The sequence below is a fragment of the Falco cherrug genome, chromosome 6 (assembly GCF_023634085.1).
Source record: "Falco cherrug isolate bFalChe1 chromosome 6, bFalChe1.pri, whole genome shotgun sequence".
Lineage (NCBI taxonomy): Eukaryota > Metazoa > Chordata > Aves > Falconiformes > Falconidae > Falco > Falco cherrug.
Window position 1 is genome coordinate 48,579,093 of NC_073702.1, and position 18,764 is coordinate 48,597,856.

At 40.5% G+C, this 18,764-nt stretch overlaps 1 protein-coding gene across 1 annotated transcript in view; it reads left to right on the forward strand.

The window, feature by feature from the left end:
* ARID1B (AT-rich interaction domain 1B) overlaps nucleotides 1-18,764 on the forward strand; it is a 336,635-nt gene that overhangs the window by 94,396 nt on the left and 223,475 nt on the right. The window contains 1 exon segment of the mRNA XM_055714492.1: nucleotides 9,374-9,484. Within this exon segment, the coding sequence (XP_055570467.1) occupies nucleotides 9,374-9,484 (111 nt within the window).

Below are 18,764 nucleotides of genomic sequence, written 5' to 3' on the forward strand. Positions count from 1 at the left end.
TTGTTAATACTTCCTGGCATAAAATTTACCATGTACTTTTTTTGGCTGCCCATATTTTTTTCTAGTAATTAAAGATGTTCAAGTGTACATATAGTTAGTTTTATTTTCTGGATTTTGAACTGGTATTTTTGAGACATTGTATTATCTGAATATACGTCAGCCTATATTTTATATGTATTCATTATTCTTCCCAGTATTTCCCTTTCACTGCATTTCTCTTGTACTGTAGTAGGATTTAGAATAGATTTTAGAATGTGCAGCTGAGATCTTACAGTGCGTTTTAGTTGTTGTAATCAGATACAGACAACAAAGAATGAAATAGTAAATCAAATAAGACACCACTTAAAAAAAACAAGTTTACATGTTGACAAAACTGCTTGGTGTTTTTGTTGTGGGAGAGAGGAGAACAACTGTTGGTCTTGATGAGCTGTCCCTCAATATATAAAGCTACGCAAGAACACAGCCTACAGCCTGTCTTCATGTGTACCTTGCACATGATTTGTACCTTGTACCCCGATTGCCAAGTACCCATCTTGGGTACTTTCCACACGCATTTTTTTAGGTAGAAGATTAAATAACTGGCTACATGTGTCTGAGTTTTGGGTGTCTGCCTACAGAATTTGTAACGATTGTGGTCCTTCACCGTCAAGGAAAAGGAGACGTTTATTGTTGTGTTATTACCTAGCAATCCTTTACTGACTTCTAATGAAAGTCACTGGGTTTTTTGTTGCTGTATTGAAGAGTAGTCAGTGGTCTGGTCTCAAGAGTTTTATGTTTTCACCACCCCCCTATACCCTTCTCCCACCACTCCCAACATCAGTCCAGTTGGGTATACTTTCTTTTGAAAAACATGTGGTTGTGATGATGGTGATGAAGACTTCTCTACCTCAAAGATGAAAGAAGTATTTTTCTGCTGTTGGTTTAAACGGTTGTATGTGCAGTCTGTTGAATTGCTTCTGCTGGTGGGTGCTTCCTTGTGGAAATGATTTTCTCTTTCCACTTGTTGGACTAAGGTATTTTTCCACATGGTGGCTGGATTTGAAGAGTGTTGCAGATACTCTGTGTCTTCACAGACTGCAGAGAGAAGATGGTAATGCAGCTAATACTCTACCTCCAATAGCCCCAAATGTAACATGCTAACACTCTCACATACTGAAAAATTAAGTTAACCAAAACAGTAGGGACCAGCTGAGAAAACCTTCTTTACCAAAATTACTACAGATTACTTTACACCTGACCTTCAGTTCCTGCTCCTGTGACTCTATTGTTGATAAAATAGTAGGTAAACCTCATTTCAGTCCTTTCTTTTATGAGACTTCCATGGTGGAGTACTAGGGAATAAATTGACAGGCATCACTGGACTGTGATATAAATGTTGGCTATAACATAATATAGCTTTACATTTGAGGTGTGGGTAGGAAACAAACCCACAAAACAAACTTCACCATTTTGGGGTTTTCTGTGTGACCTCAGTGATGTTTTGGGTGTTGCTTGCAACCCTTCCTCACAGATTTGCAGTTTTTCCTGAGCCTTTAGAATGAAGTCCAAGCTTTTACCTTGAAGCGCAGTTACAGACGTGCCCCTAAGAAAACACTGAAGAAATGTTTCACGGTCTCAAGCAAGGAAGTCTCATCCGTGGGTACCTAGCTTGATTAGCCTAGAGGTAGCAGCTGCTCTCGGTGCAGCTTTTCTTTTTATTCTGTAAGCTGGCTTCAGGCTTTCAGCTCTGCTGTAAGCTGCGGGCAGTGCTCTGACCTCATTTCTGCCAGTGAGCCGTATGCTTGGGAGAGCTTTCTCGACGGCAGCAGGCAGTCTGGGGCAGGCTGCTGCTCTCTGGGGCACAGAGCCCCCCAGCTCCCCACTTCTGCAGCAGCCAAATTGAAAGAAACGGCAGGTTTTAAATCCTGCCCCTCTCCTGTGTTCTGTCGGGGTTAGCTCGCTTTTCGGGGGGCAGAGCTGTTTCTCAGCCCAGCTTTGCGTCTCGGGTTTGCTGAAGAAATGCATTCCTCCCAGAGTTTTAGGAAGGACTAATGTGGCAGGGCAGGACACCGGATGGCACAAAATCTGTAAGTCATCACATTAACGTGGTAGTCTGTCCCAAGTGACTATAAAGAATAGGACATGTAAAAACTGCCAGGTCTCTTTTTCCTTCTTTCCTTTTTTTTTTTTTTTAAAATATAGCTTTGTCGGTGAAAGGATGGGCAGGGAGAGGAAGGAGTGGGTGTAGAAAATGAGAGCGTGGTTGGACTGCCCAGCCTTGTAGGGTTTTTTAGGAAAACTCCAAAAAGCTCTATAAACATGGGAAAAATCATGGAAATAAAATGCTTGGTTTACCCCTCATTTCCAAGTTACATTTCTCAGATTACCTCTTCAGGTTCTCTCTCATCTCCATTCACACTGGAACTTTACATCTGTAGAACAAAGAAAAACTACCTTTTTTGCCTGTAAATGAAGAACCGACAGCTGTTTATCAGGCTGTGCAATGTGCAACAGTCACATTTTAAGACGAACATCAAACTCACCTATTTTTTTCATGTGGCAAGTTACAAGTATGAAAGAAGAAATGTCTTGTTTCTGATTAAATCCGCTATTGATATGTTCTGTGATCCATGGAAAGCAATAGTAGCGGAAAGAGAATAGGAAGGTAAGGGTTTCTGAGAATGATTTCATTTTGGAGCTCTTCCTGCATCACTTGCTTAATACGGCTCCTGGAGGCCATATAGATGAGACACATGTGAAAATGGACTAGAGCGTTTTAGGAAGAGAGACCCTTCTGTCTTGTTAGTTGGCTCAGATTACCTGATACATGACTAGAAGCTATGCTGCCCAAACAATGTTCTTCCTGTAAAATGGGTATGGGTGTGTGTGTGTGTGTGCTTTTTTTAGACTCTGTCTGCGTTTAAAATGCTTTTAGTGTATTCTGCAGGGGAAACCCATCCATATTTAGGTATTCTGAGTTTCTAATAACTTCCTGAGAGTTTTGATGTACTGAGCCTGAATAATATATTTGCTTACCTAAGTTAACTATCTTTTGCATCAGCTGCTGCCTGCTACGCAAAGTATATTTTTTTCCTTCCCCCTCTTAAGTCTTAAGACACCACTTAGATGTCACTCTGTGATAATTGGGATCCTGAAGAGAGAAAATGGTGTTCCCAATGTAGATTAATTTTTTTAATTAGCTTAAAAAAAGTGGTCTAGGAAATACTAAGTTTTAGAATGAACCTGCAGTTATCTTGGAAGGGAAGGTATTAGTAACATTGAAGATGAAATGTCTTACTGGCAGTGCCTGGTCTACACCTGAGGCATCCAAATGGGCAGGTTTTCCAGATTTCTGCAGGTACATTTCTGTGTGATTTCTGGATGAATTGCCTCCTTTTGGAACAGGAAAGGACTGTTTTGCTTTGGTACTTCTCTGAAGCTCTTGACTCCCTTTAGTACCTGTAATGAAGACCAAAATTAACTTGCTAAGGCAAAGTATCATCTTTGTTTCTGACGACACAGTTCTGCCCCGGACGGGGGGAAATGATAACCACCTGAAAGAAGAGCAGTTGCTGCTTGCCAGCCCCACTGAAGCAACAGTTAACAAATAGCATCAGCATGTTGAGGTAGATGTCAGCCTGTTGCCTGCCATACTCCGGGACAGCTGCTTTCCTTGTCTCCATTCAGGCTTGCATGGTGGTGGGTAGAGGGTTGGCTTGAGATGATTTACATGTTCTGGTTGTGAGCAGGGTTTATTCACTTCATCACATAAACACAGACTAGCATGTTTAAGAGGATTACTAGACTGCACTGGTAATCCACCTCTGATGGTTAGCACTCTTTTTTTTTCTTTCTTTTTTTTTTTTTTTTTTTGTTTGTTGGCGTAATAGGTGCTGGGACCTATAAAACAATGTTTTCTGCAATCACCCATTCCCACTGTAAAGTAAGAGACTCACTCTCCAGTTTGTACACAATGCTCTTCAGCTGCAAGATACCAATTTCCTTTTCTTCAAGGCTTTAGGGTTGTTTTGGTTTGTCCATTTCTGATTCATAAAATTCCAGACACACATATGTGCATTTCTTCTTGACCCAGGATCTTGTGCAGGAGTCCATCTACATCCTGCAGGACCTCTGCAGACCATCTGCCCAGGTTTCAGGCAAACCTCTCTGCTCTTTTGTCCGTAGTGGATTGTTCCCCACAGGGCTGCATTCTGTTGGCTGCTTTTGTGAGAGTGTGTTGCCTGTGCCCCTGGGCATAACGTTTTTTCTGAGTGTGGCCCTACCTACAATATTTCTCTAATAGGTTGGCTGTCCTTTGTCAGTTCTGTGCTGCCGGGGAGTGTACAGCTGGGGAGGTGACATGATAAGGTGTTGGAGTTTGGCTAGAAGTTAGCTGTATAGTGAGTGGTATGTCACCATTCTGGTTAAGTTTTGGGGGGTTTTTTTGGGGGTAGCTTTTTACTGCAGAAGGTGGAAAGAGGGGAGGTGTGTTAGTATGTATTTACACAGAATGAAGAGGTACTTGGTTAAGTGGCGACAAGGAATGTCCTTCTGTAGCCTGTAACATACTACTTGCCTTCTTTCTGTTCCATAGCATCCCTTCAGAGATGAGTAGAATTATCTTGTATTGTAGAGCTGTGTGCTCCTCTTGGCTGCTGTACTGGGTCCTGACTTCCATTCTGAAGTGGTCTGGGGAAAAAGAAAAGTAACATTTGCTTTCAATTTTGCTGTTGTCACATTGCTGTAGAATTCACTGCTCCCACACTTGAAATCTTCTAAGGATCAACCATCTGAATCAAGAACATGAGTTAAAATAGTTTTTAATGAGTTTTTCAAATTGAAGTCTAGTATATTATTTTCCATAATTTATTTTCCTTCTGTTTAACCATCATGGTACTTATCTTCCTGGGTGGTCATGTTATCCCTCTGAAATTTGCTGCAGTAAAGTGGATGAAGCCTGAATGATTTCTCACCCAGCCCTTCTTTAAATGTGGTTTCCCCCAAACAGTAATGCTTTCACTATGCTTTCATTTTCCATTAAAAATAATTTAAACTATTTAATAATTAGATTTTATCTTCTTTGGCGGAACTTACAACAAATGTGCATTTCATCTACATGGTTTCAAGCATTATCAGCACTATACTCATTCAGGTTTGCCGAGAACATGTAAATGTGGACGGACTTGCTTGTTTCAGACCAGGTCCAGCTAGAGAACGAAAGCATGACACTAACTAGGATTGCACATCAGAAGGGAAAAAGCTTTCTACCTGTGGTCTCCTCTGACGTGGTTGCGGTACGGTCGACCTGGGCTGCAGTTTGGTGGCTGGTGGAGCTGGGCTGGTGGCTGGCTGCTGCTGGAGGAGGGAAGTTTCCTCCCTCTCTTTGCTCACCCGACCCTTCCCAAGGCCCCCTCTGCTCAGTAATCTATGACAAAGCTGGGGCAAGGGGGTTACTTTTCTGGCAAGTTTTAAGTTGCACCACTTCACAAAGCCGTCTAATAAAGACCACTGGCACAAGCAAAGGGGGTATGTGTCCAACTGCAAGAATTGTGGGAGGCAGGAACAAGGGGCCTTCGACTTTTTTGCAGGCTGGTAACATTGGCTCACTTGATCTTTTCAGAGACTTGAGAAGTTTTTAAGATGAATATAGTAACAGAGAATAGGAGGGAAGAAAATACCCTGCTTCCTCCTTTACTCCTCAGACTACACAAATCTTGAGCTCCGTATACCACAATTCGTGAAGCAAGCTAAAATTGTATGTGAAGAGGGGGTAAATAACTAGTCCTGGCTCTGAGGATGATAAGCAGTTGTTGTTGGTTATTATTATAGATTTTAGGCTGTGTATACGTAGGCATAGTCCTCCCCCCCCACCCTTTTTCTCTACCTGTTTCACAGTGTGAATGTTTTTTGAAAAGTCTGAACAGTCTAAACTTCAGCTATTTTGAGTCTATATTTATGACTTGCTGATTAGTTGTCCCTGTGCCTTTTCTAAAATCTGATGGGGGAAACCCTGATTTTAGTTAATTTACAACTTTGTTGACAGTTTGTGCTGTAACAGCTATGATGTGATTGGGTTTGTGCCAAGTTGGGAAGTTCTGAGTGGAAACTTGTTGCCTTCTGTTTATAAAAGCCTGGATTTCTCTCTGACACACATGCTCTTCTTCTATAGGAGGAAGGATTTTCTGTGATTCGTAAAAAATCATAAGCTTTGCTTTGAAAGCCAATGTCATTGATGAACGAGATATTGGGAGTCAAAAGGAAAAAAATCAGGGATCCCAGGAGAAGGTTGAACCCCAGCATCAATGGGGGACTCCTCAGCCATGACTGTAGCACAGCATGTGGTAACATGTTCCTCTTCCCCTTATGTTCCCTCTCTTCAGTCCCCAATAAACCCATTCCTAGATGCTAGAAAGAAAAGTGACCTTTCAAAACTAAGCCTGAAAACCGCCAATTCCATGCCAATTTCTGTAGTGCCGGATAGTTTAATGCTTCTGTCCTTACTTATCCCTCCAAATCTGTTGTAACTATTCTGTAATATGCTGCATATTAATAAATTTTTCTAATGCAGAACTGAAGAAGGGCAGTAGGGATTTTCTCTCCTCTGTTTTTCAATGAAAATGATACTAAGCACAATTTTGGTTATGAAGCCAACCTCTTAGTGAAATATGCTATTATTTGATTGTCTTTAGTGTATAAATGGACTGTTTTTATTGGACGATGCACATGTGTAAACACATAAAATTATACACACAGCTCTGTGCATATTTCATCTGGAAGATTCCCATGCCTGCAAATTACTGAGAGCAAACTGATGACTTCTCAAAAGCTACTTTCCAAGTTTCCAGTGATCTAAGTATCTAAATGACTGTATGGAGAATATAAGAAAGAGTATGTGATCTCAGTCCCCTTTGGAGTTCATAGGTATCTACGTCATAACAAGCACGGATGTCTGCGTTATTTGTTTCTAAACCTCATCTAGAATTGAGCAAATGGATTTGATCTTTCCACCGTTAGAAAGGAAAACACTATGAAAACGGTGCATTTAAAAAGACAAAGGGTGTCATGTCTGGGATTTTTAATGTGCTCTTCAGTGTGCGGCAAGACATTTCATAGATAGTTTTCAAATACCCAGGGAAAGTGAATTCTAGTCAAGATGCAGTATTTCTTAGGAGAAAGCATGCTGTCTCTTCCCTCTCCGCTCTGGCCCCCCCTGGAAATTCCAGTAGGAAGCGATGTTAAAATCTTGCAAACATGTGGGAAAAACCATGCTTGGTACTTTGTAAGGAATTAATGTCTCTTGATTTTTCAAATACAAAACATATTTTGCTTCCCAGCAAAATCCTGTAGTGTCTGTTTAGGAAAAGGAACAATTGTGTTTCTAAAATGACGCCTCCTAAATTTAATATTCCATTTATCCTTTTTCACCACTCTTCATGTTTCTGGGTGTTTTTTTGTTGTTGTTGTTTGAACAAGTGGTTCTCATTTGGTGTATTTTTTTTAAGAATTAGGAAGAAGAGAGGCAAATGCTGGACTGGAGTTGAAATATGGGGTTGCTGGGTTTATTGCAGATGCCTATGCAGTGACAGCCCCTAGCGTGCATGTGCGTGAGTGCGTGTGTGCGTGCGTGCGCGTTTTTAAATAAAAAGGAAAGCAGAGGTTTGCTCATTTGTTTGCCTATTGTGAAGCTGTCCTGCACCTTTCTACTCCTTTGTACTGGGGTGAAGGCTGCTGAATGGAGGCCTTGTGCCATTTGTTGATTTTAAACCTCACTGTTAATCCACAGGAACCTGCTGGTGTGCGCAGCAGGAGAGCTGTGTGACAAGTGCAAATCTGGGCGGGGGGGAGCGCGGGGGGTCACAGGGGATAATAATCATTCAGCCATCAGCCTTTGTCACCCTTAAGCCTAATTGTTACCCTCTGCTGGTAACCACATTGAAGTGCTGGCCTTTTAAGTGTTCCTTGATTTTACTTGGCACAGGCTTAGGGATAGGATCGTTTGTTGCTGGGTTTGCATCATATCAGGTTTGCCGATAGTTTTATTAGCCCAGTTAAATTTTCTGCGTCCCTTAAAATAATTTGGGAGAGTCCAAAGTGGTGGAAGGGGCTGAATGGAACAGTATGGTTGTTAACAAATTTCCCTCTGTCAGAAGCTGGGCTAAAAACAGAGACAAGAAAGCTTTCCAGCTCTGCAAGCCGGCTGCCTGGTGGAGTCCGTGTGTGAGCGGTAAGGGCTGGTATGGACACTCGGCTGTCCGAGCAGCCCTTGATAAACAGCAGCGAGGGTGGGATGGGGCAGAGGACAGCTTCCCCTGCCCTTTGTGCCAGCAGCACGTGCGTGCCTTCAGGTGCCTGTCAAAGCTGAAGGTGTGAGGTTGGCTGAAGCAAACTGCATTGCTGGTAGGCTCAGGCAGGGAGAAGAGAATTAAATCATTTAAAAACAACAAAGAAAAACCTTTAAGGTGAGGGATCTTTTTCTAGCAGTCGGGAACTGGTTCTTCAACTTTCCCTGCCAGTTACGCATGCTGAAGTCGGTATTGCACTTTCTGTTGTTTTTCTTGAAGAAGTTGGTGTAGAGGCTGCTACAATAGCAAAAATGAAGACTGAATCGAAGGCTTTGCAGTGTGCAAGTATGTGTAGGTGCGAAGTAAGCTTGTGTTGTGGGATGGGGGATAACGTGGGGGAGGTTGTTTTGTTGTCCCTCCACCCCTGTGTGGTGGTGGCTGATGTGTTAGTCCATTACCTAAGACCACTTGGGCTTGTATAGGGGGAAAAAATCCCCAGGTTGCTGCTACAGGCTTTGGAGCTTCTCTTGCTCAAATACACTTTCCTTTTAACCCGTCCGATGTTGCAGATTGGCAGGATGCAGCAACTGTGTTGTGTGCTGTGACCTGATAGCCAGTGTTTGAAAAGTTGTGCCAGTTAGTAGTGATGGTACACCCAGGGTTGTTACAGGAGTCTGATTACACAGCGTGATTACAATTGTATTTTCAAGTCCAGCGTTCCACCTGACCAGTACTTCATCAAAATGCTTGAGAATACATCTCGGGAGTATGATGGATGTTTTGACCACTTCATACTTGTTACTTTTTTACAGTAAAAGGGAGTTGTTTATTTAGCAGGCATGTTTTTGTGTGTTTCCCCATGTTCAGTGGTGTGATTCCCCCCCTGCTGCTTGTCAGCATGTTGCTCGGCTCCCTGGATTTCTTTACAAACAGTACAGGTCAGAGTGGTACCTGTGTGGGCTTGATACTTCCATCAGAAAGGTTTAACTAGTAAAAACTTCTGATCACAAAAATGACCAGCACTCAGTTGTTGCATTTTCACCCTTCTGTGATTCAGATTTAATTGTAATGACTGAGTCAGGCTAATAATTACATTACAACTGTTGTTGCAGGACATGTCTCAGGAAGGCTATGGAACCAGATCTCAACCCCCTATGGCCCCAGGAAAGCCTAACCATGAAGACTTGAACCTAATCCAGCAAGAAAGACCATCGAGTTTACCAGTAAGAAACTAATGTTTGTTTCTGTATTTTAAAATGAAAGAACTTTACATAGCATTTCGTTGCATCTAGGATGAGTGGATGAGAAGTACTGAAAGAAGAAATATTAAACGAGGTTGATCACAAACTTCTCAAAAATACGTTGAGAACAGACAGCTTGTGTATGAGTAGACCTTACTTAGGTTGTTCTGGTTCAAAATAGCACTGTTTGTGCATATGCATGTTTTGTGCTTGTGCACATGTGTATTTGCATAGAAAAAATTGATAATTGACTGTGGGTGTGTGGTTTTTTTTGTTTTGTTTTAGCTTTAGGAATTTCATAGTTTCACAAAACAGTCTGGTGAGGAAGAGGCTGTTTTCTGTGCCCTTTTCAAAGGATTTCAGTAGATTCTGGTTTAGAATGCTGCTGCCAGCAGTTATTTGCTCCAAACAAGTTTGACATGTTAATTCTGTTACTGTCTATTACTGCAGAAGTGTAGAAGTGAATATGATAGTGATATTTGGACTAGGTTGATCTTTTGGTTAGGAGATTACTTTGGACTAACACTTTAGTTTTTCTGAGCTCTGTGCATTCTGCTGTGGGGGAAACAGCACAAATCAATATACTTTGCAAAGACGCTGCAGCTACTTGCATTTTTTAATGTCTTATTTCACTCTAATGGAAAAAGTACTCCTTAGCCTTGTCTTGGTGTGCCCCTTGTGGTTTGGGGATTTTCTTGTTTGTTGGTAGTAAACCAGCATGAATTTAGTAAATTCCAAAAAACATTTCAGTTTAAGTGATGAAAATCTTTTATAAACTATGTGACCTCTGGCTTGGAATAATGTATCATAAATATGCAGGTATTTCCTATAGTTAACTGGTTATGTATTCATTTGCAGTTAGCAGAGGGATCTCTCTGAAGAGTTCACCTTATCAAGACACCAAATGTATTTGTGAAATCTGGTAGTATGTTGTATGTTTTACCTCTGACACAAGAAACAATTGTCAGTCCCTCTAAAAACAAGGCAATAAACATCTTCATAGCATTTTAAAGTTACATGTTTGACACCTAAGAGAGTATTTGTGCCACAAATTCTTTACATGACATTTAAGGCATGCATGTCTCCGGACAAGCTGTGGAAACTGGTGTGAGGAGAGATGTCCATTTGTGTTGAACTTAGTATTAATTTGATAGCTTTTCAGGAAACCTTTTTTTAAACAGACTAATTTCTCTGAACTGGTCTCAAAAATGGATGCTGGCAATTACCTTAAAAATAGTAGTTGCTGTGGACATTGAACTGTTTTGGCAACAACTACCTACTTTCAAAAGCAGTGATACTAAAAGCAACTTTTTACCTCCTGGTTTTTCATGTGCAGTATTTATTAGAGTAGAGAAAAGTAAAGTTATTTATGAACTAATGTTCTACTAATTTGCCTGTCATTTTTCTTAAACAATTGTCCTACTTTTAATCCATGCTCTGTCCTGCCTCCATCATCATGATATCTAAGCAGAGTATTGGGTATTATCTGTGTCCCTGAGTGTTTGGTATATTTAGTAGCTCATTATTATTCTAGGTATGAGTAAGCTGGTAGTATTAACAGTGAATGTTAACCATTTTGGCCACATAGCTTAAACTCTTAAGTTGGTCCCAAATGCTGTTACTGAGACACTTCATTACTGAAAAGCTTTGATACATAACCAGAGAGCACTTCATATGCTCAAAACCCCTGCTCTTTGGATACAGAGGGGAATGTGAGGTATTATAGTTTTGTACTTTATTTTGGTTTGGGGTTGTGTTTTTGTGGGGTTTTGTTTTGTTTTTCAAATTTAAAAACAACTGCAACCCTTTGTATGTGGCAACAAAGCTTTTTTTGATAGTGTGAGCAAATCCCCCGTCATCTTACATCCAAGGAAAATGGCTTAGAAGTTAGGAGCAATCCATGCATTCACAGCATGGTGAACATAATAAATGCTTTAACATAACTCTGTTTGGGGTATATGGCTTGACCATACGAGCACGGTGGTTTTTCCCTGGAGCAAGAGAATTCTGTATTCAATTCTGAACTGCATATGAAAATCCGTGATCGCTATCCCTTGTTTAGTATTCCTAGTAATAGTGTCATTTTGGGATGCTAAATATGGCTTCTTAAGCTTGTTTTCAAGTTAATGCTGTTCTTCAGGGTAGTAGTCAGTAAGTCGTCTTTGTACAGTGAAGCTTGAAATGATAGTGGTGTTACGCTTTTAATAAAATTTGGTTATGTTTTGTTTCATGGTATTCTGGTATTTATACAATTTGCCCGTTATCTTTTTATTTCTTAAGGGCATTGTGTAAAATCACAGCAGCTACATAGCAAGCTTATACAAGTGTCTAAAAACAACAAAAGAGATATAATACTAAATGGTGAATGGTGTTCTCTGATGTGGCTTTGAAAAAAGAGTTTCCCTTTGATGGATTTGCAGAGGAGCTGGCCACTTTCTGCGGCACTGAATGCTGGCTTGTGTCATCCTTTGGGGGAGTTTTTTCAGCAGGTTTGTGTCACAGTAAGCGCAGCTAAACAGCTCAATAGTTGTTCCGTTTCCTTCACACGTTGTATATAAAAGTCCTGGCATGAATGTTCCCATAAAGTTCAAAGCGGACAAATTTGTAATGTGGGTTGGTAACAAATGGCTACAAACAAAATATGGCTTTATTAGCTACTTCTAATGGCCTGTCAGATGGTATACAATGCTTGCTTTCCTTCTCCTAACTGCTCTGATATCTGGAGGGTTTGACCTGTGGGTCTCTGACCATGTGGAGTCACTGAGAGCCCAAATGAAAAGTTGCACGGAATAGTGCTCCGAGCACTTTTGTTGGGGTCACAATTAGAAGGAAATCTCAAGCTTTTGACAAAACATGGGAGTTAGGTCCTCTGTGAAGGAGAGGAAGTCATAAACAGAAACTGTTCCCTATTAGAGGGGAGGGAAAAAAGGGAGGGAGGCCTCAACGAAATTGTCTGGCGAACAGCTACTACAGAATGCATTTATCGAGACTTAAGGGATAATAGCAGAACACACGTTTCTGCTATTGTGAGAAAGCTAGAGCAGACTTACAGGAAAAAGCTTCCAAATGACATATCTGTGAATTTGTAGTTGCAATAAGGGAGCTTGTGTCAGCAGTAGACTGTGTGTGTCTCTGAAGACTAATCCTTTATTTTGTCGTCAATGAGTAATTTTGTAAATGTTCGCGTTGGATTGTGTTGATAGAATGAAGAGCAGAAAACATAAATGAATTTAATTTTTTTTTAATTGGCATGAGCATCGGAGTAATTTCAGACAGGCATTGGTGTTCTTGCTGTTGCTTTGTTTTATTTCAATAAGGTCCTTTTTTGTCCTGTGTTAAGTGTGCTTGTTTGAAGCGTGAGGTCAAATGGCCTACCCAAGGTTGCCATGCTTTTGGAACACATGTTTCTGCTATTTTTTTCTTGTTGCATCCTACAGGTAAAGCTCTGCGGCTTCTTGAGCAGTTGTAAGCTAGGGCGGTTGCAGTCCTGCCATGTGCCCCACAGCTTTGCCGTCCCATCTCCTCCACTGTCAGTCCTGGGACCGGCCAGTGAATTTGCTGTGGGGAATTGAACCATCTGAGAAACAGTCATTCTGTTTCTGGGTTAGTTTTTGACTGAATCACCATGTAATTGCATGGGCATCAGTGGTACCTCGGAGGAGCAGATGAGAATCAGAAGCTGTGATGGGAAGGGGGCAGCGGGGACTGTAGCACCTTTGATTTTAGCCACGTCCTAAAAGACTGTATGATCTTGCTGGAAGGATTTAGGATGCTTTCATCCTGTCAGCTGAGACATGGTGGCACAGCAGAGCCCACTGTTCACGGTCGGGCCCTGCAGCAGTCACAGATGCCTGGTCAGAAGATAGTTTGCTGCTTCTTGTATGGTAAATTTTCTGCCAGCTTACATCCCTGAGCTGTTTAACGCAGTCAGTGCGTGCGAGCCCAGAGGCTGGAGGCTGCGGGAAGGGTGGGCTTGTGGCCGCCCTCGGCTGCAGCGGTGTAAACTGTAGGGAAATCAGGGCTTTGGTCGTGTAACTTCGCTCAGGTTCATCTTGCGTTTACTGGAGGTCATGCAGTGTTGAAGGGGGGAGGTTGTATATGGAGTTGAGGGAATCGGTGTTTTACTAGGTCACTCACAATTCTGAGTTCATGGATTAATTCTGTGACATCACGCATTGGGTCTTTTCATGGAGGCAGAGCGATTTCTATGCAAAACAAAATAGTAGCCAGCTATGGAGGTGTAGAATGCTGGTTGTATCTCGTGCAGTGCCGTGACCTGAGAAGTTTGATTGTGGTTCTACGACATCTGTAGTTGTGTGAGCTTCAGTGTCAGACAGTCTCAAATACAGATAAACTTTCAGATGCCGTTGCCTTGTTTCATTATGCTTGGTACTGCAGAAAACAGTACATCAGCAATCCCTTCCTGGTTTTACTAAGTGCTTCGCAGTTCTGTTTTACCCGATTTTAATGAGCCTCTAAAGGATGTTTCAAGTGCTTGACAGTCACTCCTCTGGTTGACACACATTTTTCATTGTGGAAGGAGGGTACAAATTTAGATTTCAGAGGAACTCTGTTGAGAACTAGTAGTAAACTAAATGCAAGACTAGATATACTTGGCTCATGGAACAGCATCATTTCAGATGCATCTTGTTAGGTGCAAGCTGTGAGGAAAACACATGGGATGGTTTGGGAATCTACGTTCCCTGTCTGACTTCTAGAATATGAAGTAGCTTGGAAATTCATCTTGAGCAACAGCACTCCCTGAACAAATGCCTTTAATGGCTGAAGTCAGAACAGACCAGGAAAACAGTTTCCAGCATTATTTGAGAAACTGTAGTTGAGGATTAGCAGGAGATACCTCTTCTTTTCTCAGAGGTTGAACTACTGGGACAAGGGGCTCTGGTGACATTTATACAGAGCTTAGTCCACTAAGCCCTAATCATGGTCAGGGTTGTGGGCATTGCCATAATGTAAATATTAATTACCAGTGTAGCCCCTGTGGTAGGGACAAGTCAGTACTAAAGGAGAGGTGGTGCAGCAACCCGCTTTTGTTGTTGTTGTTTGTTTGTTTGGGGTTTTGTTAATCCTTGTTGGATTCTTCGCAGGTAAGCAAATTAGAAATCCTGATGCAAATTGAAGTGACATTTTAAAAATCCAGAATATTGCTTCTGATTTGAGAAAGAGCGAGGGGAAAAAAAGTATCTGTAAATGGATTCCTGGTAATTCTTGGGAGGCAAATGCAGTTGCCAGCTGATAGATGCATGTGTAGTACATGATAGCAATTCTGTCCTATAGTTATTTGCTTCTATTCATGTCTCAATCTGAAAGTAACTGTTTGGGACTATGTTAAACCATGAACAAGAAGGAAATGTGACTATATAATACTTGCCAATTAAATTTTCCATTGTTTTTACATCAAGTAGGGTAAGACTGGTGTGCCTTTTTCCCACTTTCTTTTTTCTGCAGTGTTGTAAAATAACTGAATGATCTTGTTTTCCTTTGTTTGGGTCAAGAAATTTTAGCTGAAAATTGTTACTCTGTGAAAGAAGATTATTGACTCAACAAGCCTTCAATTTTCAGTGAATAACACTCCCACCCTCTAGCTTCAGGAACATGTGGTGCATGCATTCTATTTTAAAGTATAGACTGTAATTTAAAACTGAGGCAGTTTGATGCCCCACTGAACTTTGTTTAAGCCTGGAATAAAAGGAAAAAAGCTTCAAGTTGCAAAGAAGTGACTAAGCTTTCTCAAAGGCTTTTCTTAGCCATTATGCATGGAGCTGTAGAAGTTGCTATTTTTTCCAAGACATTTTAATTCTTGATCCAAAGTGCAGTTGCTAGTTTGTTTTGGTTTTGGGGTTTTTTTCTTCTCATCATTCCATGTAATAAACCTGTACCTAGAACAAGTTTCGTACAACACACATACAGAGATACCAAGTATATGTATTTCAGTGTGTTTCTGAGATGCAAAACATGCTCAATTATTGGTGCTGGTGCACATGCAGATTCTGTACATGGCCTTGTTTGTGTCCTGGTGTTGGCCAGAGTAGTGGGTTGAATCCAGCGTGAGCCCCTGCAGCGCCACTGACATTGATGATGTTATCAGGGGGATGAACTTATACTTTGTGTGTGTGCCATTGAAAATCTTAGCCCACTCAGTGTTCATGCATGTTTTGTGTTTGATTTCAGTGAAGCCAGGATTTCATGCAGGTGGTCAGATGGGTTCATTGTTGGAGAGTCAACTTGCACGTTCCATTTAAGTGGTGTTTTTGGGGAAGAGTATAATTAAAGTAGTGCAGAACAGCCCTGTGCATATGTTGTCCATATAGGGTTAAACTGAAACATTTGAAACCAGAGTTGTTGAGTCTTGAATTAAGTATTCTTGCTATTAAAATTGGTGATGTGAAGAGAAGGTCCTATTGTTATTAGTTCGTGTTTTGTGCTTTGCAGGATTACTTAGTTTTGCCTGATGGATTGATCATATTTATTTAAAAAAGTGTTAAATTATTACTGAAGTATAAAACCTAATTTCACTAGTACTGTAAAAAAGATATTTGGCTATTCCATCACATTTTCAGTTTTCAAAATACTTTACAATGTTTACAATATCCCTGTAATAATATTACTAATTTGGGATCTAAGAAAATGTACAAATGCAAAAAAAAAATAATAATAATTTAGTTTGACCTTATATGAAACTTACGTGGGAAAACCTGCAAAGAAATTCTAGATCCCAGGAGTGGTTAAGATTGTAAAACTTGTATTTAAATAGGCCAGTGTTGTCTGAAGTGGAATATTAAAGTATTAGTAGCTTTTTTCCTGCAGTGTTTTTTGAAGCCATGAGGAATTGCATCAACGTACTTTATACCTCCAAATACCAGGACAGTATTATGTAAATTCAAGAATTTAAAGAAAGTAGATTTAATTTGGGTGGTTGAAACTTACCCCTGCCGCCCTGAGTTGTTCCCTTCCCCAGAGCCTGCTGCCCCTGTAGCAGGAGCGACTGAACTGTACTTGTGGTAGCCCCTGAACCACCAAAGCTTGCAGCTTGAGATGAGAGGCAAGCTGAAAGCCCCCAAGATTACTTTTAATATGCAAGGCTGGAAACTGTAGTAGCACTGGTGCCTCTGCATGCATGGCTCGATGTACCTGCTGCAGGGGCAGTAACTGCACTAGCTGTCCTTTAAATCTGCTTAAATTTCCAAGTCAGTGCCTTTAGGTTCAGTGTTTGGGAATCTTAACTCTGAAATGGTAGTTTGTTTTTTTATTTGGGAGTTATTTTTTATTTTTTGAACATTTTAAACAATTTGTGTACGCATATATATATATATATTTTTTTTTTTCAGTGTGTATAAAAGCATGCATGTCTTATCTGCTTGGTTACTTGCAAATTTTGAGTTGATAGCATACTATAAATTCCAGAGCTTAATATATTCACTGGTGCATGTCTTTGTTCATGCCTGTGTGAACATTGGGATTACGATACAGAAAGTAAGACAAAAAAGTATTACTCACTTGAATGCCATTTCAGGAAGTACCTGAGACACTGTAAATGTTTTTTTCTTTGTTTTATTTTTACAAGTAATCCAGTAAGATAGGGATTTTATTTTATTTTTTCCAGAATGACTCCTTTACTTGTGCTCACCAGCAGTTGGGAAGTGTGACCTCAGCTTCATAACCTTTATTGAGCACACTAACTCATTCTGACCAGCAGCTTCTGAAGCCTAGTGGTAGCTGCCTTTTCTTTTTCTTCTACCATCCATTCCTGTTTGCTGGGAATGTGTTGGCTTCTGGTTATATTGTTGCAGCATTCATGTTTAAAATAAAAATAAAAATAAAAAATTACCAGTCTTTGATGCGAAGCTCCCTTCTGAGTGGTCCTGGTCAGCTTGCTGTTCCTGTGTAAGCAGATGTTTGTGCGCAGTCATGGTCAGCAGCCTTAAGGTTATGCCAAGTTTCCCAGTGCATTGTCTGATTGCATGTCATGGTGTGTCCATAATTGCTGCAGATTTTAGGTACCATCATAGTGCAAATAGGTAGTGTTTATAATGTATTGTTTGTTTTGTAGTACTATGTTGGAATCCTGATAGAGTCAGTCCTGTAGCATATGAGACTATTCACATTTTTCTTTTATTTTTTTGAGGTTTGAAATAGGTTTTAAAATTTCTGGTTAACGTGTTTTCTTGAAACCTAATGTTTCGTAATGCTTAAGCCTCTGAAACCTTCCTTCCTTTGCTGGGGCCATATGTCTTGGTGACATGGTTTATGGTGGACTTTGCAGTGCTGAGTTAACGGTTGGACTGGATGGTCTTTTTCAACCTGAACAATTCCATGATTCTGTGCTCTTAGATTCATTATGAAGTCCTCCCTTGAAGCAATTCATGGTGGCTCTTTGTAGAATCTGTGCTATATTGTGCTGTATGTGAAAAGTGCTTCTGAAGTGTGTTACATGTAAGTAGGCTTCTATTATCAATTTACTTTTAAAAAAAATGTATACGCATACGCACACACTAAATGAGGGGAGTTTCTGCATTTGTCTTTGCAAGGCACTGTACTTGAATTCACTGCATCAGTTTTCCTTAACGTCATGCATATTATTCTGTGCCATTTCCCACACAATTTCAGACACAGTTCTGCTCCCACAGGACTTTGTGAAGAGGGTTCTGTTTGAGTTGGCAATGCAATTTTGGGGGCTGAAGCATCATAGTGAGTCGATATCAAGATAGAAAGTCTGATAACATCAGGAAAAGGCTACTTTCAGTTCCCCGTGTTAAGGCTTTTGATCTTTTTCCTTCCACGCAAACAATTGCAAATGACCCTTTTAATCATTTCAACCTGTGAAATGAGACTTACTGTGTTAAATTAGAATTAGAACCTGAATTTTGAGGCGCATTTGAATAATTGCATTAGTATAGGAATATATGCCATTCTGAATCATTTATTTCACACCACAGTTAAGTGGCACGTTGGATTTGTTGCACTTTTTTCCCCTTCAAGGCAGAAATTCACTTAATAGTTTATCTTCCACCATACTATTGAAGTTACCATTTTGGGAAATAATGTAAAGATAAGCATACATGCAAGGTTGTATTTGTATGTTTGCATGTAGTAATACATTATGCATCAGTAAGCCTTAGTAAGGTTTACTGACTATATAGTAGTGGACCTAGTTAAGAGAAAAGCTTGTTACATGTCATAGCATATAAGGTGTACACTCTGATGTACTGTTGTAGTATCATAGATGATGAGTTTTGCCAATGTG